Source organism: Nanorana parkeri, unplaced genomic scaffold (assembly GCF_000935625.1).
Source record: "Nanorana parkeri isolate BGI_ZX_2015 unplaced genomic scaffold, ASM93562v1 scaffold568, whole genome shotgun sequence".
Taxonomy (NCBI): Eukaryota; Metazoa; Chordata; class Amphibia; order Anura; family Dicroglossidae; genus Nanorana; species Nanorana parkeri.
In genome coordinates this window covers 903,815-925,403 of record NW_017306836.1, presented here as the reverse complement: position 1 = coordinate 925,403, position 21,589 = coordinate 903,815, and the positions used below count along the sequence as shown (strand labels likewise).

At 42.1% G+C, this 21,589-nt stretch overlaps 1 protein-coding gene across 1 annotated transcript in view; it reads left to right on the top strand.

The window, feature by feature from the left end:
- RAPGEF2 (Rap guanine nucleotide exchange factor 2) overlaps nt 1-21,589 on the top strand; it is a 278,273-nt gene that overhangs the window by 128,554 nt on the left and 128,130 nt on the right. The window contains exon 5 of the mRNA XM_018562259.1: nt 6,439-6,522. Coding sequence (XP_018417761.1) covers nt 6,439-6,522 — 84 coding nt within the window. The remainder of the gene's footprint in view (nt 1-6,438; nt 6,523-21,589) is intronic.

The following is a 21,589-nucleotide window of genomic DNA, read 5'->3' as shown; positions in this document are numbered from 1 at the left end:
TGTATTACTGCTGGAATTTGTTGTACTCCTCTATAGCTGGTGGTATTCCGCATTGCGCTGTGTAATGCATTATTGCTGGGATTTGTAGTCCTCTATACAGCGCAGTGCAGAATATCACCAGCTATTTAGGAATACAACAAATGCCAGCAATACATTATACATACAGTGTACAATGTATTGCTGGGATGTGTATTCCCATGTATAATATACAGCACAATGTACCATCAGCTATCGAGGAATACAAATCCCACTATCCCAGCAATACATTATAGAGCACCATGTGGGGGGGAGTGCAGGCTTACCTGAGCAGTCTTCCAGCAACTTGCTTCTGAGATCGGACCTGTCTATTGGCGGCTGTCATCCCCCCACACCTGCTCCTCCTTACTACATCTCCCCGCGTCCCTTTGCCGATCGTGGATGTGGGTGGGCGGTGAGTGTGAGACGGGGAGGAGGTGCGGCGTGAAGAGCGTGGAGGCTGGCGGGTCTGGCAGCGGCGAGTGAGGTGGGGAGGAGGTGCGGCGCGCAGCGTGTGTGGAGTCATGAATGGGACCAACTGATCGGAAGCCGATTAATCGATTATTGAAAAAGTTGACAACTTTTTCAATAATCGATTATAATCGATTATGTCGATTAGTTGTTGCAGCCCTAGTGTATGGGCCCTCAAAAACACTGACAGACACACAACCACAGACACAATCTCACACACTCACAGACATTCTCCTATACACACTCCCTTGCAGCCATAGCCCCATCCCACCCCACTCAAGCTGACACTCTGCACTGGACAGCGCCTGAATTCCTGATAATTGGGGCACAAGGCATCGGTATCATTATAGGTGAGTACCGAAAAAATATCGGTACTCGTACTTGATAAGGAAAAACCGGTATTGGTACATCCCTAGGGAGAACATTTTATGTGTTTACATCAGGATAGGTGACTTGTGACCTTTAAGCTATAGAATGCCCAAGTAGTTGTATTTTCTGATGGCTGGTATAGATGATGTTTCTACAATTAACCCCAATTTTACTAGTCGTGTGCGTTAATGTTCGCAATATCATGCAATGTGCAAAAAGTGTGTCACTCTTGCATTATTCATAAGTGGCACCCCAAGCAGTGCAAGCATAGCAGGCAAGGCATGCGTCAACTTGTGGTAAAAAACAAAAAAACAAAACACGCAACGCTTGCTACCTAAAATGCTGCATGAGCGGCTTTGCCAAGTATTGTTGCATGCAGGGCATTCCTTGAAATTAATTGGCTGCCCTGTGACGAGTGGCAAACTTGTTTAGGTGTTCATGTGTGCACCTAGTGTGAATGGGGGCTTAAATATCTCTGCATCTTGTGTTGTGTAATAAGCTTTACCTTAGGCTGTGCTGTGCAGAGTGAAATCTATTTCCTGTGCTGTAAACAAGTGAGATGACAATGAGGGTGAGGATGCTGATGTTAAAGTGAAAAACATGCAGTCATTTTACCAAAAAGCCCCTGGCATAGGTGACCTCTTTTTAATGAGAGGTGTTGTTTCTGTATTTCCTACATATGAACATAATATTTTTTGCATACTTTAAAAGATGACATTTTTGGGTCAGTTTTCTAATAAAGGTTACACTTCCAAACGAATGCTGGAACATTCACAGTGAAAGAAAATGTGCTAATTTTATTCGGACAACAATGTGCCCTTTTATTATAGTCAGTTTATAAGAGCAATGAATGTTTGTGTTAAAATGTTAAGGAACCCCTTTCTGAGAGAAGCGTGGCGACTTCTCTTCTCATCCTGGAAATGTTAGTTGCCTTGCTGTCATGCTGACCCTCTGGCTTCAGTATTTAGTTTTTCACCATAATAGCTAGGTACTTAGCATTTTTACAAGGAGCCTTCATGTTTCTGTTGAGTTAAAGGAGAGCTATGGAGTGAGTGAATTACACTCATCCCCATAGTTAAAGCCGACGTGCCACATTGAAACTCACATGCCGGCTCTATTGATCCGGACATGAGCGAAAACATACTCCGCTCGCTCACTTCCCGATCATCTCCCTGCAGAGAGACTGTCAGTCACAGCTCCCTGCAGGCATTCCCCCCTCCCCTCTCTGATACTGCAACGCTCAGTGGAGGATGGGGCTGACATAGCTGGCTCTGCCTCTAGATAGGCAGAGCCCGCTGTCAATCAGCCAGCAGGTTGATCTCAACAGTATTGTCGGGATCCATCCCGGCTGCGGTGCTCTCAGCATATAGCAGACAATAGCCCACTATATGCTGAGTTTTGTGTCACGGGAGGACGTTAGTATATGTCCTCCCTAGGGATGCACCAATACCGGTTTTTCCTTATAAAGTACCGATATTTTTTCAGTACTCGCCTATAATGATACCGGTGCCTTGTGCCCCAATTATCAGGAATTCAGGCGGTGGATCATGATGCTAGCGAAAGAACATCGGCTTCACATACCCAGGCTGCCTGGCTTCCTGACCAACAGATTGGTCAGGAAGCCAGGCTGCCTAGCAACAAGTGAAGCCTGCTTCCTAGCGGAACGTCATGACCCGCCTCCTGCCTTCCTGATTGGCTAGGAAGCCAGCGTCACTTGTTGCTGGGTAGCGCGGCTTCCTGACCAATCAGGAAGCCAGGTCGCGAGTAATGACATGCTGCCCGGCTTCCTGATTGGCTAGGAAGACAGGCTGCCCAGCAACAAGTGAAGCCGGTTTCCTAGCCAATCAGAAAGCTGGGAGGCTGGTCATAACCCACCGCCCGGCTTCCTGATTGAAAAGGAAGCCGGCTCCATGCTCCCTCGGCACTTGTGGTCAGAGGTACATCTTCCTCTGACCGAAAGTTCCGGTATCAGAGGTAAGTATAGGAGCATTTGGCGAATATGCGGTTTCGGCACCGATACTAGTATTGGTATTGCTGCATCCATAGTCCTCCCGTTACCATAATGAGAACTATAGGAAAATAGAAGATTACCACCATTGAACCTATTGGCCTCTTTATTAGACACGCCTGGCTAGTACTAGATAGAATACCCCTTTCCCTGTAGCACAGCCTGAATTATTGGTGCTGTGGATTCAGCAAGATGCTGGAATCATCCCTTAGGAAGTTTGGGCTATATTGATCCAATAGCATGCACTTTAAATTTGCCAGCCAAGCTTTAATGTTGGGAAATTTCAAATTGGTTCCCAAAAGTGCTCAGTTGAATTGAGACCAGGGGGCTCTGTAGGAAATGATGGTTAGTTGGTATCAAGGGTCCTAATGTGTGCCAAGAAACTATTCCCCACATATTATACCACCTCTCCCAGTATGGAGAGGTTTTTTATCTCTTGATAAAAAAAAAAGGATGGCTTTAACAGTTTGTAAAATTTTTAGCAGTATAATCACATATATACAGTATATGTACCCAGAAATTAGACTGTTGGTGAATAATTAGATGTCTGACTGGTTTTCCAGGATAATGGCCTGCCCAAGTATCAATAAGGTTCATGACTTGTTACCCTTGCCTAGTGCAAACACATAAAATCAGTCCAGGTTCTTCATGCATGCCTTTAAATGGGTGATGACCCTTCTGACCATTTGATATGTACAGTCTCTTTAGCTGGGTATGTGACTATCATCAAATATGAGTGATCTTCCTGTGAAATTTTTTATGACATCAACATGTTGCAGCTGAGTGTCTGATGTGTCAGAAGGGGTGTAAGCAGTTTGTCTGCAGAACTTCCTCGGTGACTCAGTGACGTTTTCATGCCTTCCCTCTTCATTCCATTAAAAATGTCATTGATAAAAAAGGACTTAAGAAAAACTACAACCACAGCCTTTTAGTACCAAGAAATGGAGCTCAACAGTAATGTATTGCAGACTATTTGTGCTTTCTATTATAGTAGCTGGTAGTACAGTGTAAACACAAATAAATCAAAATGCAAATAACTTCAAGCAAAGTACAATAGTAATCCTCATGAACCCGTAAGAAATCTTATTTCATTGTACTTTAAATGCTGAAAGCTGAAGTTGGTTGCAGTGCCCAGAACACACTGGCCCTCAGTACATACTTGTGCCAAGGGTAGTCAGTAATGTAGAAAGTTTGGGGCCAAGACTTGAGCCACAATGTCCCAAATTTGCAGCACACTTGGCTGTCTGAATCCATCACGCCTCATATAATACGTGTTATACATATTTTATAGTCTTTACATTGTCTGAAGTATGTTTTAATGAAATGAAAACCTTCTGCTAAAAGGCATACAGTTCTCTTGTAATTGGAAGCATACATTAAACCCCGCACCTCTCTGCTTTATATCTGTTTGTTTTAACTTTTCTCAGATCCCTTAATGCTGTTATGTTTACAAACTGTGCATTAAAGGAGACTGGCAAGAAGCATTTGTGATAACATGCGAGGAAAAGACAGGTTAGGGAGGACCTTATTTCAGCATACTAATTGGCCGACGGACCTCTTCATTCTCCTTGCCTGTCCAGAAGGCAGCGTGAATGTCATCCAGCAGCATATTTAATAATGCAAAGGACTTGTGCTATCTTCCTCTCCCCAAATGTGTATTATACCTCCTATTAAGCGAAGGATTGGCAAACTTGTACTGGAGTCGAGCAAGTCCTGCACTGCAGTAAATCAAGCCTTGTTGTTTGAGATCTTTTGGAGGAGATATTCTATATAAAGAGACTAAATAAATCCAAGGGCTTGCCCTGCTCTCCGTCAGTTATAAAGCCAGGAAATGGTTTACTTACTTCAGAGCTGTCTCTTTCACAAAGAAACATATTAAGGATAGTAAAACATGCACATGTTGAAGAAAAAAGCTATTTTGGCAGACTGATATTTTGACTCACGTCTTGCATCAACTTTGGACATTAATAGTGAAATGTTCCTGATGGATTTTTTTGCTCTGCAATGGAGTCTCCCCCCTCCTGCTTCATTTACTATAGTACAGTGTAATAAAAAAAAAAATCAATAAATAAAGTGATGCCCTCTTCATGACACCAGATGCCTCCTTGTAATGACCACAGATGCTTCCTGCACGATACTTCCCTGCACTGATATTTAAGGCTGGTGGTCATTTATACATTTTGGATTTGGATTACACTCATCCTTATCATTTGCAAACCTTGTCCTTGTTGCCTATTCGTGTTTTTGATTTTTATATTTTCTCTTTAATATTTATATTTAATATAATTGTCGAGCAACCCATTAGATGTTCTAGTAAAGAGATTAGGATGGTATTGGTCAGTGTTTTTAATTATAAATTGGATAATATGTGTATAAGGTAGGTCATGGTTTACAAGCTAAAAGAATACAAATAAAAGAATTCTAGCTAAAGCTTTTTTTTGTGACTGGGACAGAAATTGCAGGAAGTGAGGCCACAACTTTCACTCGCTATAGAGGAAGCATCGGCTTATGCGGCTCTGCTCCCTCCGCTGCTGCCTCGCTTCTTCTAGCGCTGGCTTCGTTGGCACCGCTGATTCTCTCCCACGTCGCTGCAAGTTCCCCCTTATGCCACCACCGGCCCTGGGAAAGGTCGCAACTAGGTCTTATTTTCGGGGTAGGTCTTATATTTTGGGTGGACTTCTACTTTCTTAGGTTTGTTAGTCACGTTCTATATAATTAACTTGTAAATCGATATATCATTGCGTACATAGGTGCTATATGATGTGTACCAGTTTGCATTTTCTCTGCCCTTAAGCACCTGTACTTACTAAAATAAGCTGAACAACCAAGCTATTGTTTAAACAGCCACGTCAATCAGCACGCAAATACGTATTAGCTGTTCTCAGACTCTAGAACAGTAGCTTGGTTAGAGCATTCTGGCGCAGGGATACCTGGCCTTTAAACAGTAAAGCATTGTTGAAGGAAGAAGAAAGGAAAATCCCCAGGAACTGGCAATCACGTGGACATACACAACTCTAGGAGGCATCTGATGGCAGAGATTGACCATGGCACTCCCACTGTGACCACTAGGTGGAGAAACACTCATACATGACCACAGGCTAGGCTGGGCTTTGCTGCCTTCACTATCATAGAGATGTTTTACTATGAATAATGCTGAACATTAAAATCTTTCATTTGACGTAATTCAAGGTAAGCTGTGCTGAAATACAAGTATTAAATGGCAGGGGGAAGTAGACATGAGAAGTATGAATACATTTTCACTAAATAACAGGCAAATGGTGACCAAGTACTAGGAAAAAAGGAGTTAAGACATTGGGGAAATGTATGAAAACATATAGCTCTCCTTGGTACTGTCAGGCTTGAGTAATATACCCTGTCATCTTACAGAGAATATTAGATGAATTGCATTTCTTTCATGCCTATGTACACATCCTGTGAAGTCATGTTGTTAACAGCAGACAAGGAACTGTAGAGTGATGCTGATTCCTGTTTCTAACCATACAAGCATATTTATTATGTTTCTAATATTATCCTGTAGAGTACTTTTCTTGATGGTTTTCTCTCTGTAATTTTAGCCCTGATGATATCGGTACCTGCTGGTATATCCTTTTATCTGGATCTGTGTTTATCAAGGAGTCCATGTTTCTCCCCAGGAGCAGGTAGGTCACTTTCTTCATACAGTGAATTATTGAACATATTATACTTAGTCAGAATTCAGTTTTTGACTGGTATATTTATCCCTAATACTTGATTCGATTACCTAACCACAGTACAAACATTTGTTGTTGGCATAGTTTTCTCTTCAAAAGGTTGGACTGCAAAGTAGCTTATATATATATCTATAGATATATACATATATATATATTTTTTCTTCCTTTAACCACTTCAAGACCAGGTGTTTAGACCCCCTTCCTCATGCATTAAAAATGCACCTACAAATATTTTCAATTAAAACAAACCTAGCATGTTAAGCCCCACCCCTTTTGCGCCTAACCTTACCATATTTGGACAAGTTGCTTAGAATTTGGTAAATGCTTTCACCATCTAGATTAAGAACAAATGAAGGCTTTGGGCAAGTAATAAATAGTAAGTGGTGTATTTGGAAAGAAATGGGAATAAGTAGAAAATATGATATCTTTGTACACATATACATCATGTGCTGGTACAGTAAGGAATGGGAGCCAGGTAGCCAGTGCTCCCATAAAAGCTACAGCTGGCACCTAACTTTTGAGGCTTTCTATAGTTCTTGGCAATGGATCTAGCTCCTAAACAAATCCTGCTGGCTCCTGAAGTAGGCAGACTGGTTCCTGAATTCCATATTAGTTTGGCCACCCCTAAGGTAACCAGTCTACAGGTCACCATTTTGGACTTCATAGCGGAGTTGTACTTCATGACAGTTGACGGCGCATGCTTTTGCTACCAGTTTACTACAACTATGAATGAACAGGAGGGGAAGTAGATCACTCCCGTTCATTCATAATTGAAGATACAGTACATATACCATGTCCTCAATTATCTACAGACACTCAGCAATCACTGATCGCTGAGTGTTTTTTAGCCTGCTCTCCTCTCTGACACGCTGTCACAGGAGGCTGAGTGAGCGGTGCAGGGAGGAGAGCTCAGCTTCCTGTGGCAGCGCTGTCTCCGCCCCCACACCGCTCTGCCGGCCTGTGATAGGTGGCCAAGCGGTGTGGGAGGAGAGACACCGGCCGCTCACAGCGCTCTTGTCTGGCAGCGCTTGGCCGGCTGTCACTTTCTCTCCTCCCCGCAGGGACACAGAGCAGCGCCAAGCGTGGAGGAAAGAAATCACGGATGCGCCGATGTATCGACAGGAAAATGGCACTTTCGGCATTTAGCCAAAATGGTTTATGGTATTTTAGTTTTATTGTACTAGTGGGTAGACTGTGCATACAAAGGTGTACAAGGCTTATGCAGCGTCTCTTAGTTGGCCAGAATCTATGGCAGCTTACGGCCCGGGGCAATTTTCAGTCTTCATTGTATTATTTTTCACATACTTTGACATCCAGATTAATTTTGAATGATTGCGTGCAGATAGGGTGTTTGTTTGGTTCTCAATTGTATTCATGTTTTAAACAAAACACCCACACACCTTTTTTGCCCTAAACTAATTTCGTCCGTGAATGTGGTAATATACTGTAGCTCTAAAACTAGTTTTCACAACAGGACGAACCAAGCAATGATGACATTGACATGTATGAAAATATAAATACTGTAGGCAGCCAGGGATAAGTACACGTTCGTGGAGGCTGTGTTGGTAATGTGACTGGCGTGATGACAGCGTGTTTCTTCATGAAATACTTTCTCAAGAACGCGTCATTTTTCTATCATTGGACTGTGTCTAATGATGGAACTCCTGCGCATGCGCACAGTAGTTGCATTGTCCTCGGCACCCAGCTCAATTTCAGTAATATATACAGATCTTTGCTCCTCACCCCAAGCCTGTGGGCCCTCTCACTGTCCCTATGCTCTCTCCTCCTCTTCACATTCTCTTTATTAGCACATGAACTCTGCAGCTGATGTGTTCCTTGTGCTGCTTCTCCCTCTTTTTCTGAGCTTGGCTGCGGAGGCACAGTAAGAGGATGATACCAGGTCATATTCAGGTTCTTACACTACTTGCATTTAAATAAAAAAAATAATTTAGTCATGTGTTAATTCAAAGCTGTGTCCATTTGTTTTTTTTATATCTTCCTGGAGTGGGGGGGCTTAGACCCTTTGGCAGATTTATATAGCAGTCTGTGCCCTTGCTGGGTAGATTCACGCTCTTTATTTGATGAGACTCTGGAGAAGAAACTGCAGAGTGTGCGAGGAAAAAGGAACAAAGTTGAAGGTGGGATGTAACAGGGGTGTGCTGGAGAAATGATGTCACTGGGGAAGGACCAGGATTGCACAGCGGCAACATGAAACTCTGGCTTTACAGTTCTCCTCAATGGTTAAGTGAAACTACTGTGCTGAGAAAATAAAACACTAACTGAAGGAAAGGGAAGCTAAGTGAACATACTTCTTTAGTCCATAATCTTACTACCACCTAGACATTTTGCTGGCTTAGACGTATAAGCTCCCTGGTTCCTTTTTGTTAGGCAAAACTAGGATATGCAAAGTATGCCCTGAGTGAGTTTGGTCTTCTGGTAAGGCAAGTGTAGAGCTGACCACACATCTTATTTGTACAATGTAAGTTTAGATTGGAATTGTTCAGATATATGAATGTGTGTTTATAGGACGTAAGCTGCTCTTTTATGATACAGTGATGGGGTAAAATGTAAACATATAATTAGATGAGCTGATTGTAAGGCTGGCCACACACCTTCCTATCTCTGCCTTCAATTAATAATTCACGTATTTTGGTTGCAAGATAGTTTTATTTTTGCATTGTTTAACCCAAGACTAAACAAATACTGGTGGCCAGGTCGCCATTGCGACAGTAAAAAAAAAAACTCCCTGGGTATCTTGATAGTAGTGCTCCTAGGTCACGTTGTGACTAGTCTGTGTCCCTTAGCTGTCACCCATGCTGACAGTGCCGGTATCCTAGCTGGCAGCAAGGTAAGAGTGACTGGGCCTGTCCTTGTGTGTGGGAATGGTGGTTACCTCTGTCTGGCCTTCTATCATTCCATACAGTCATTGTGGCTACCATAGTGACCGCAGCTAGGTCTGCATCACATGTACTAATCTACAGAGTGCATCTCAACTTTAAAGTGACATTAAAGGAATTTTTCTCCCCTCCCCCCAATGTTAGTGTAAGGACTTACCTTAAATTATGTCTCTTAATCCAATCATCTTCTCATTTCCTGATATTTTCAGCTGTCCCTCCAGCACTGGTGCGGGTCTCCGATCCATCGCTGACTCCTCTGTCCTCCTCTTCTTTGATGCCCCACGGAGTCTGTGCGGGTCCACACTGCTCCATATACTTACCTTGTGTCTCTCCACGTCTCCCTGCCCAACATCTGAACTGCGCATGCGCCCGCCCCAAGATCCTTTGCCGCCGGCCGAGAAATTTTCAGATGTTCGGAAGGGAGCACGTGGCAAAGACACAGGTAAGTTTAAACCTGTTGCAAAAGGTTTTTTTTTTTTTTCTTTAAGTTTTTGCATATATCTACTGCTTGCAAGCAGTAGATATATGCAAAAAAACGCTGAGGGTTTAATAACACTTTAAGTACAGTTAATAATAACAAGGAAATAAACACAGTGGTGCATTGTAACAATGCATCACACCGCACCTACACAAAATACACCAGTGGACATGTGTTATGTGGAGAATAACACAGTCCCACTGATGTGATTGGGCCCTATCCTTCAGCTACCTATATCGTCATATGCAGGTTGCGTAGATCTGGCTCGTAGGTTTTTATAATTTAACTCCTAGTACTAAATGAGAACTGTCCAAGCCTGGTTTAACCTAAAAATCAAGTTGAAGCAAACTTTTAATAAAGTCATATTGGCATCTGTCCATTTGATAGTACTTCTTTAGTTTACGTATCATTACATTTTTTGTGTACCACCAGTTATATTCCTCCTGTGGTGTGCAAATTGCTTGTGTTACATAGGCAAAAATGAATCACTTCCCACTGGAGTGTGACTCATGACCAAATAACGTCAATCACTGAAGGTCAAAGAGATCCAACATTGGGGTAAGGAAGTAGAAGCTTTACATAGGTACATGGAATAGATCTGCAACATGAAATGTCCTCTGTTATTTAACAGAACAATTCCTGCTTGGTTATATGTGTTTAAAAACTGTCTTGTAAGAAGCAATCTTCCATGTATGAAACTGTAGGCCATTTTTATAACTTAAATTATTATTAAACTTTCAAACTTTTTTCAGCAATGAATCCAGATTAAAAAAAAGTATACTTTGCCCAGCAAAATATTTGTTTACAGTTTTGCATTTCCCCGAACTTCCTGTCCAGTATAAGATCACAATGTAGAAACCAGTCTCAAGAAGCTGTTAGTTTACTAGCTCGGAGCAAGGAGTAGGGGAGTGTCTTTCCTTGCTGTGTTTGTGTAAACACACAGCTTGCTAGCTCACACAAGGGTGGCTCCATAGGAGCCTGCAAGGGAAAGGAGCCACCCGAAAACAGGATATTGGGACCAATCTGAATCTGCAGTGAACTAAAACTTTTAGGGCCTATTCACACTATCCAGTGCATTCAGGGCATGATTCGGTGCCCTGAAGGCACTGGATGGCATAAACAAAGGCTACACATGTACTGGGTGGGAGGGGGCGTGGTGATGCTATTCATTTCAGTGGCACTGCAGACACGCCTCCCACCCACAATGCGATCACCCGGACTGGAATGTGTGGTACAGCAATGCCCTGCACTCCAGTGTAATCGAAAAAATTGCGCATGCACTTATTTTTTGTCTGTGGTGCCATTGACATGAAGGCCACGCCCCCATCCATCCCAGAACACAGGAGTCCTTTATTTATGTGATCCAGTGCGTTCATGGCACGGAACCGTGTGCTGAATGCACTTATTGGGAGGAAGGGGCGCTAAAAAATCAAGAAGCAACATCCATTGTAAGTGAGCATTTCCATTTGCTTGGAGTTTCCCTCCTGAGTACTTCTATAGTTGATGGAGACACTCTGTGTGCAAACTCTGCTGTATGTAACACTTGAAATAATTGTATTACATCATAACTGCCAGGTCACGCAAAGCTGATACAATATCTGTAGGTATGTTCAGCTATGGGTGACACACATCTGGCCAGTTATTATAAGGGGGGAATGTATCAATACTGGAGCAGCTGCCCATAGTAGCCAATCAGTTTCTATCTTCAGTTTGTTCAGTTAAACATTGAAAATGAAATTGTGTTTTGCACAGTTCTGTAATCATAAATGACTTTTTCTTCTGAGAAAATGTTACATATGCTGAAAACACATGTGACTTGCCATACAATATTGGAACAATGTTTTTGTGATAATAGCAAATACATTTTGCATCTGAGCATGTGGTTGTCTTTTGATTGAAAAATGTCACATATGATGGTAAAAAAATGAGAATTTCCAGTTGTACAGATCTATGCAGTATCCAGCAACTTTGTGTCTACTCCTCCTATGTATCATGCTGATTGACAGCACAGTTGCTTGAACTGATATGGTGATTTTTTTAAAAATGTTTTCCTGGTTAAGACACACTCGGGGCATTCTGACTAGCAGTGAGAACATAAAATCAGGGCCAGCCTTAGGGGTGTGCGAGCTGTGCGGCCGCACAGGGCGCCATGGCAACAAAGACGCCAGGCGGCCGACACAGCTCGTCCTCGGGGCGGCTTCTCCCCTCCTCACCGCTGGTCATCCGACATGACCGCGCTCCCTCGTTCGCCCTGTGTGGGGGGCGTGGGCGCAGGAGGGAGCGCTGCCTGCTGTCAGGATGGCCGAGCAGTGAGGGGGGAGAGAAGCCGCGCCCGCAGCTGTCAGGATGGCCGAGCGGGGAGGAGATCGGAGCCGCTGTCATCCTGTCAGTTTCAGGATGACAGCGGCTCTGTGCGAGGCAGAGCGGGGGATCGGTAAATATCATTGATATTTACCGATCCTCCGTGTGAGAAGGACAGACACTGGAGCGATCGTCTGATCACTCCAGTGTTTGTAAATAACTGGGGACACATAGTACTATGTGTCCCCAGTTATGAATAAACAGGCTGTGATTTACATCACAGCCTGTTCATTCAAGTTTTCCTCAAATGGGAGGAACACTCACTACAGAGGCTCCTCCCCATTCAGAACCTGCTGATAATAAATATGAATGGGAAGCCTGTGTGCTGAGTGCCTTCTATTCATTGAGTGCTGAGGATGCTGAAAAAGAAATTGAGGACTTGGTGTCCTCAATTTCTTTTCTATTTTAAAAGGGAAATGTCAGGGGTCTGTTTGAACCCCTAATATTTCCCCAAAGCCCCCCCAACAGTAAAAAAATAAATAAAATAATAAAAAAATAAAAAATTATAAAAAATGTAAAAAATTATTTTAAAAAGTGAAAACTACCCCCTCCTCCCCCCCACACACACATATTATTCGACATGTGCCAAGACTAAAAATTCATTTCAGATGAAATGAACAAAAACCTAAAAACTTTTTATTCGTTTCATCAAACAAAACAAATTTTTATGCTATTTTGGATTCAGCCATTGGTGTGTTCTGAAGGCAGGGCACATGACATCATATAACACCGCATGTGTTGGGCACCGCCATCTTGGTGTATATCTAGGTATACACCAAGATGGTGGGGCCAATATCAGCGTGTGACGTCACCTGATGCCACGCATGCATGGCGTCATGTAACATCATGCTCCCCGCCAGGCCAACATGGCCGCCGCACATTCTCAAACAATTTATTATGTGCCGGAATACATTTTTCGTATATTCGGACATAATAGTAATCCATTAATTTTACACATAGTCTAGGTTTTGTGCTCTGTTTTTTTTTTTTAACTTTTCTAGATACACTTACTTGAAAAAAGGGTCGGCATGACAACCTGAGACTTTATTTGTATAGACTCTATTTTAGTTTGACATTTATTGTTTACCTTCTGTTGTTTTATTTGATAAGAATACTTCTATTGTGCCTACAAGTTTAATACCTTTTAAATAAAAGTTTTGTTTTTATCATACTTTGTAATATGTTTCTTTGGGGCTTAACAAAATAGGAGTTTTTAAATGGTGCGGATATTGGAAAAATGGGTGTGGTTACTGGGGGTGTGGCCACTGAGGGGTGTGGCCACTTAGGGGCGCTGTAAAGCTTTCTCGTACCGGGCGCCTAAATATTACATTTGTGCTTCTATACTGAGCCTTGCACCGGCTTGGAACAGTGCATCAGTTTTTATACCACAAAAACATTGAAAGTTTTTATGTTCCCAGAAGTTTCAATGGCCTTAATGTAATTTTAACATTTAGTGGCGTTTAAGCATCTTGTATGCGTACATGAAATGGGAAGCCTAGAGGACTAGTGTTTAATTTGTCATCCAAGAAGTTTGAGTAATAAACTCGCTCAGTGACTGGTTAGTGAAAGGAAAGAATACAATGGCACTGCAGGATGCCACCAGCTGAACTGAGAGGAGGGGGACTGCTCTTTCCGGAGACTGCTTTCTGAAAGATCTGAGGAGACGACACACAGAGAATGGCAGTGGAGGGTAAAGGGGGTTTTGACCGAGTACTGTAGAGCTTTCAGCAGGAGGACACATGAAAAATGGCCATGTCACTTTGCTATGAAGAGGTCACTGGAGATACAGCGGAAACCTCAGGGCAGACTCCTGACTGAAGCGTGTCAGAAGAAATAGGAAGAGATTAAGTGGTGTATCAGCAAAAGAGGAACTCAAAATAGCACATCTTCCCAACACTTGGAAGTTCCCCTATACACACTGAAATTCTGCCTGCTCTGGCAAGTTTTCTTCAATCTATCACTGTCAGCATTACAGTTATAATTATATAAGAGCTGCTTCATTTTTACTTAAAATGCTGGCTGCCTTGTAGCAGGACGTCATCTTGTCATGCTGTGTTCACTGTTAAAGGGTTTCTTCAAACCTTTATAATGTTTTTATCACATGGGAGGAGCACATGTGCAACATAACCCTCCGCCCTAGAGCAGATATGCTCGGCCTTCTTTATGTGGTCCCAGATGTCCGTGTATCATTATCTGGGACTCACAGCTTTTCGTTTACCACCCACTTAGGTGGTAATCAATAAGTCTTCCTTAAAATAGTATAAATTCTAACAGATTAAGACCCACAGGTTATAGATAAAGGGAGCCTGTTATCTTTTAAAGCAGAAGTCTTTGTAAATACTTATATTGTAAAGCACTGCACAAACTATTGGCGCTAAATAAATCCTGTATAATAATAATTTAAAGGGGACATAGGAACCAAAGTTGGTAAATATAATGTTTTCTTATTCCCTTTCAATTTACAGACACCTACCATTCTTATATGCGTAGAGAATCTCACATTCTCGGCATCCTGGATGAAGGGAATGTGGCATACTCAATCACGGTGACTTGTAAAGTCCCAGCAGACTGGGATTCCGCCTGTGCTTTGGTCTGCTGATTATGTCATACTGGATATTTCCAGGGCCAGTAAGACGGCACCATCAGCCACACGATACAAACTATCCTGCAGTGCTGCAAAGCAGAACCCACCGCATGAGCATGAATATTTACATATACATACAGTATATCATTAGAAACAAAGACTATATACATCCCCTTTTTAATGTAAGTTCCTCTTACACAAGAAAAGAAAAACCGTCTATAATAATACTGTCATGCAATTCCAAGAAGTCAGAGAGAAATAAAGTCTTCTTGAGACAAATGGAATCATGACTTTCATATCAGTCATTATTTTAGATCCTTTCATTTGCATTCCATTTCTTCTGAAACATCTTCTCTTGAAGATATACAGTGCATTCAGAAAGTATTCTGACGCCCTTCAGTTTTTTGTTGCAGCCTGATTCTACAGTTGCGTAAATTCTGTTTTTTTTTTATTAATCTACACTCCGTACCCCGTAATGATAAAAGGGAAAACAGAATTTTAGAAATGTCTGTGAAGTTATTAAAAAAAAAAAACCCTGAAATATCACATGTACTTAAGTATTCAGACCCTTTACTCAGTACCTTGTTGAAGCACCTTTGGCAGCAATTACAACCTCGGGTCTTTTTGGATATGACACAACAAGCTTTGCACACCTGGATTGGGGGATTTTCTGCCATTCTTCTTTGCAAATCCTCTCAAGCCCAGTCAGGTTGGATGGGGACCGTCGGTGGACAACCATTTTCAGGTCTCTCCAGAGGTGTTCAATCGGGTTCAAGTCAGGGCTCTCGCTGGGCTACTCTAGGACATTCACAGAGTTGTCCCTAAGCCACTCCTGTGTTGTCTTGGCTGTGTGCTTAAGATCGTTGTCATGTTGGAAGGTGAACGTTTGGCCAAGTCTGAGGTCCTGAACGCTGTGTAACAGGTTTTCATGGAGGATATCTCTGTACTTTGCTCCATTCAGCTTTTCCTCAACCCTGACCAGTCTCCCCGTCCCTGCTGCTGAAAAACACCCCAACAGCATGATGCTGCCGCCACCATGCTTCACTGTTGGGATGGTATTGGACAGGTTGTTCCTCAAAGTCTGAGAGTCCTACAGGTGCTTTTTTGCAAACTCCAAGCGAGCTTTCATGTATTTTGCACGGAGGAGAGGCTTTTGTCTAGCCACTCTGTTATAAAAGCCAGATTGGTGGAGGGCTGCAATGATGGTTGTCCTCCTGTAACTTTGTGCTATCTCCATATAGGATCTCTGGAGCTTAGTCAGAGTGACCATCGGGTTTTTGGTCACCTCTCTTACAAAGGCCCTTCTCCCCCGATTGCTCAGTTTGGCCAGGCGACCAGCTCTTGGAAGAGTCCTGGTTGTCCCAAACATATTCCATTTGAGAATTATGGAGGAACCTTCAGTGCAGCAGACTTTTTTTGTAGCCTTCCCCAGATCTGTGCCTTGCCATAATCCTGTCTCTGAGCTCTGTTGGCGGTTCTTTTGACCTTATGGCTTTTGGTCTGAGGGCCGGTTCACACCACAAAGTGCAGCATTTTTGCAGATCCCACTGGACCGGAACGCAGGCACTAATGTGCTTGCGTTCCTGGTGCGGGCGATCACACTGCAGACCGGGGGGGAGGTTTGGGGCGTGGATGCGCTGCCAATGACTTCAATGAACTGCCAAGCACCCTCCCGCCCCTAAACGCAGGGAGCTGGCCGGCTTGCATTCCCGAGGCTGAACGCTCTGGAACGCAGGCTTTGTGGTGTGAACCGGCCCTACAGTATGCTTTGTCAGCTGCAAGGCCTTCTATAAAGAGGTGTGTGCCTTCCCAAATCACTTCCAATCAATTTAATTTACCACAGGTGAATGCCAATCAAGGTGTAGAAACATCTCAGCAACGATCCAGAGAAATGGGAGGCACCTGAGCTAAATTTCAAGTGTTGTTGCAAAGGGTCTGAATACTTATGCCAATTTCAGTTTTTCCTTTTTAATAAATTCACAGGCATTTCTAAAATTCTGTTTGCACTTTGTCTTTATGGAGTACCGAGTGTAGATTAATGAGAAAAATAAAAGAATTGAAACAACTGTAATATCAGGCATAACAAGATTTAAACTTTCTGAATGCACTGTAGGTGAAAAGATATTCCAATGGCTGATATCACCTTTATGTAAAGCCCTGTTATCTTGTCATATCAATAAACCTTACTCCTTTTAACTGTACTACACACAGTTTTCTTTGATTTAGTTATTGTAGAGGAAAATAATCTTAACAGTGTATGTCTGTTACAGTATTTTATACAGGTGAAACTCGAATAATTAGAATATCGTGCAAAACTAATTGCAGTAATTGCTGCAAAAGGGGCCTAAACCAAGTACTGAGTACATATGCATGCTTGTACTTTTCAGAGGTCCGATATTGTTCTATGTACAATCCTTGTTTTATTGATTGCATGTAATAATCTAATTTTCTGAGATTGTGGATTTGGGGTTCTTGGGGTTTTCATGAGCTGTAAGCCATAATCATCACAATTATGACAAATCACAGCTTGAATTATCTTGCTTTGCATGTAATGAGTCTATCTCATATATTAGTTTCACCTTTTAAGTTGCATTAGTGAAATAAATGAACTTTGCACGATATTCTAATTATTCGAGTTTCACCTGTAGTTTTCATGATATGTAGAGGAACCTGACTATGAAAATACAGCACAGATAGCATGTGATTGTAACATTACAATCATACTTCCTAACTATATCTTGGGAGATGCACTGGATATGGGTAAATAAATCATTGCTGTGACTCACTTGTAAAATGAGACCACCATGTACAAATAGTGAAACACTGGATATGCAAAAACATATCTCTAATAGAGCACCCCAAGATTAAAACTGGGTATGCACAGTTATATATTTTTCATTCAGCCTGTGGACGGAACTAAAAATATAACCGATTCCGCCATCAATACTAAACCGTGTGTTTGTACAAATCTCCCGCTGTGTGCTTTGTATTCTGATAGCGGTGGGGGTGCCACTGTCAGAATAGTCGAACAGTGACGGTAGCTGATTGGCCCGAAGCTTTTCCATCTGGCTCCGTAGATTTTCTGATCAAGGCATGTGGGACAGAAGGGCCCTTTGTGCAAATTTTGTCCGGTCGATCAAAAACCAGACGAAATTCGTACAGTGTAAAACCATCTTAAGATGACTTAGAACTATTGATGAAGTTTGATGAAAACAAAAGCCAGACAGTTGATACTTTTGCATTTTCCGGAATTGTTTTTGTCTTGAAATGTGGTACATTCAAGGGTAAATGTGTCCAAAGCTGATTTATAAACAGGAAGATTTGTCAGAATGAATATGCTATATGGAAAAAAATCCAAAATGTAAATGTAAAATTTGTACAAATAGTCTTCTATTTGTTTCCTATGTGAAAAGCCATTGCAGGTTATCCCCATCCGCACAACGTAGACAAACTTTGTTTAGGTGTGGCTTTAGTTGAATGCTATTTTTTGTACTTTATTTTTGTCATAGACAACTTTTTTTTACTTCTATTTAAATTACAAAGAATATTAGTTATTACTACTTCAGCAAAAGTGCCAGTTGCTTTCTTTGAACACTCAGTTTCTCTACTGACCAATACTTCTCTTTTCCTACTTCCCTATTTGTCCTTCCTTTTTCCAAATTATATGTCAAATCTATCTCTTTTTAAAGTACATACTGTTTAATTTAAACTTTGTAAATTAAATGGGTTTGTGGGAACACTGGACACCCCCTTTGTTTGGATCTTTTTATAGGTAGCTATGTCACCGTCCTGTAACGGGGGGTTACAGATTTTCTTTGCAGTACTTAGTTAATTAAATCTGGTATTTAAATATGGTGAGTCAATACCGTGCTCTTAAATGAGGGCTACTGGTCCAGTAGTGCTACAAACTGGGGTCCTAATGTTTTTCACTCCTTGAAAATGATTTAATACCCAACCAAGCTGCCAACCACTCTTGTTGTCTTAGCTATGTGGCCTTTTTGTATTAGCAAAGCATGCATCCTTTGTAATAATTATATCCTAATGCTGCCTTTGGGGCCACTATGTATTCAAGAGGTTTGGCTTGGAAAAAACACCCAACTACAAATACAACTATTGTATAGTTCCAGATGTACTAGGGAGGTTTATAACCAGTGACAGTTTTTTTAATTGCTGCCTTTGACCCCATTAGGGAGAGTTTTGGTCGCTGGGAAGGGAAGCGAGGGAAATCTCTAAAGCTGGGCTACTGGTGGAAATCAAACCCACTTGTGTTTAATAGAATGGGAAAGGTTAGAATCTGTGTTAGTATTCCCCCATTGAGCAGATTTCCCTTATTTACTGTGTGGTCATAGAATGAGGGAAGTGTTTATATCCCTGTGATATTAATAATGATGAGTAAAGCTTTGTACACAGATTACAGAATCAATGCAGAAATGTTATAAAGGCTAAAATGGCATTAATGAAAGTTGAGGCACTTGGCGATGCCTCCACATACTTGTAGATTTGTCCCAAGATCCCTCAGACCCAAGACACTAATTCTAAGTCCAAATTATGCTAAAAAATTTAAATCATGGCTTGCCCACCCTTCCCTACCAAGCCCATTGGTCACTATAATAGACGTCCTCCTACAGCTCAGGAGCTGGAAAGTATATAGACAAATGCCCAGGTAATGGGTAGAGAGATCACTACAACATGTTCACACATTATAGTGTTTCCTGTACAACGCTGTTGTTACCTTTGAAACATGACAGGTTTACCGTGAGGAAAAGTCCAATAATGAACGAATATCTCCTTTTAATTGTATTCTCTCCCCGTGTTACAATGAAGAGTTGGCCACAGTACCCTAGGAAAAGATCAATAGACCGCTTCCTGGTGAAATTCTTCTGCAACAGTACAGCTGTTACCCAAGGGCAGGGGTAGCTAAACACTGACCCTCCAGCTACAAATCCTATGAGGCACTGCAAGATGCTGACAGCCACTTGACTTTCAGAGGCAGATGCTCAATGGGATTTGTAGTTTCACCACAGCTGGAGGGCCGAAGTTTGGCTAGCCCTACCCTAGGGGATATTTGTATTATTAGACTGCATGACTATACTTTATTTCACCAGCAGATGGCAATCTACATAAACTCTGTAATCCTACAGTCCAGGACTTTTTAGACTTTGATACATAAGTGTTTAATACATTCTCCTGAAAATGGATTTTCAAAATTGCATTGTTTCTCCTGTACTTTAGCACATCTCCCCCCTCTCTGTTCCCAGAATCATATTAAATAAGGTTTTGATGGATTTTGTCTAGGTGCATTCACGGTCTGAATAATTTGTGCACAGCTGGCCGGCTCATATTTTTGCTGTATCACAGCGACATCATTGCTTTATCCCCGTTCTTCCTGTGACATTAGTTTGAAAGTTAGTTTGACCTTGATGTTAGATGCATCCGTATAGGCCCTCCTTCTGCCACATAATCATGAATTGATAACGAACAGCTGTCAGATGCAGTTGAGCTCAGGAATCTGGTATGTGGTAGCTATGTGGATGCAACATGTGCATGACGTATCACTGTCGGATGCTGTGGCAGGAAATAAAGTGCGCGCTGGAATTCTGTCCAAGTTTGTTCTATTTCAGCCCCAAAATGTATGGGAAGCTATGAGTCAGTAGTGATAGACAGTAGTCTAGTAAAGCATTTGTTTTTTTCCACTGGAATTTTCTGTCTACAGTCTACACCCAGCATGTCCTTGGCTTGTGCACAGACCACCCACAATGATCAAGTGGCATGATGCCCTAAAGTGTTCTGCAAACCTTAGCACTGACACCAGCCACTTCCTTCACATCATGTGAATACAGTTTTTTTTTTTCTTCGTGAAAGACTGTATATTGTAGAGCTGATCTAAATGAGGAATGTCGCCATGCAGTCTGTTTCAGAAAAACTGTAAAGTGAACACATATGACCCGTATTTATTAGACACCCCAGGAAACTAAATTCTGCAACGCATATAAAAGGCACAGCTCACCTTTCCAAGAGTTCTGTTTTTCATCCAGGCGTAGCTGTAATGCAGCAGGCAACCCCACTGCTTGAAAGCTCTTGTGCCAGTAATCTGGTGTTTGTGAACCATTTATTTCTAAGCTGCCTTCTCTTAAGGTGGCCATACACTTTACAACCCTCGCAAGACTTTTGTCTTGCGAGGGTTGTAAAGTAATTTAAAAAAGCGTACGATCTGCCCATCTTGGATAGGCAGATCGTACTTGCGATCATCGCAAGCCTGCCCCCCTGAGTGTATGGGCACCTTTTAGATCAGTGTTTCTTGACCTTTTTTTGTTGCAGCACCCTTTATAAGTATGCAGCATCTCAAGGCACCCCAGTCTAAAATCTAAAAAATGTAGATGTTAACAAACGAAGAGTTGTTTCCCCTAAAATCTATAACAAACCCTTTTCCTAGATTGGGCTTTGGTACAGATTTAAGGGAGGACCCCTTACAAAAAAACAACTCTTCACATTGGTGTCCCCCCTTTAATATCAGAAGCCACCTTTCCCATCAAAGTGCCCCCTTCAGATCAGAAGCCCCCTTCACATCAGGAGCTTTCCTTTACAGCAGAGTCCTGTCTTTTAAACTTCCCCCCAGTGTGTCTAAGGCACCATGGCAGGGAGTGGGACATGGGGCAGGTCTGGACACAGAGATGGACCAATGAATGCTTGGGAAGG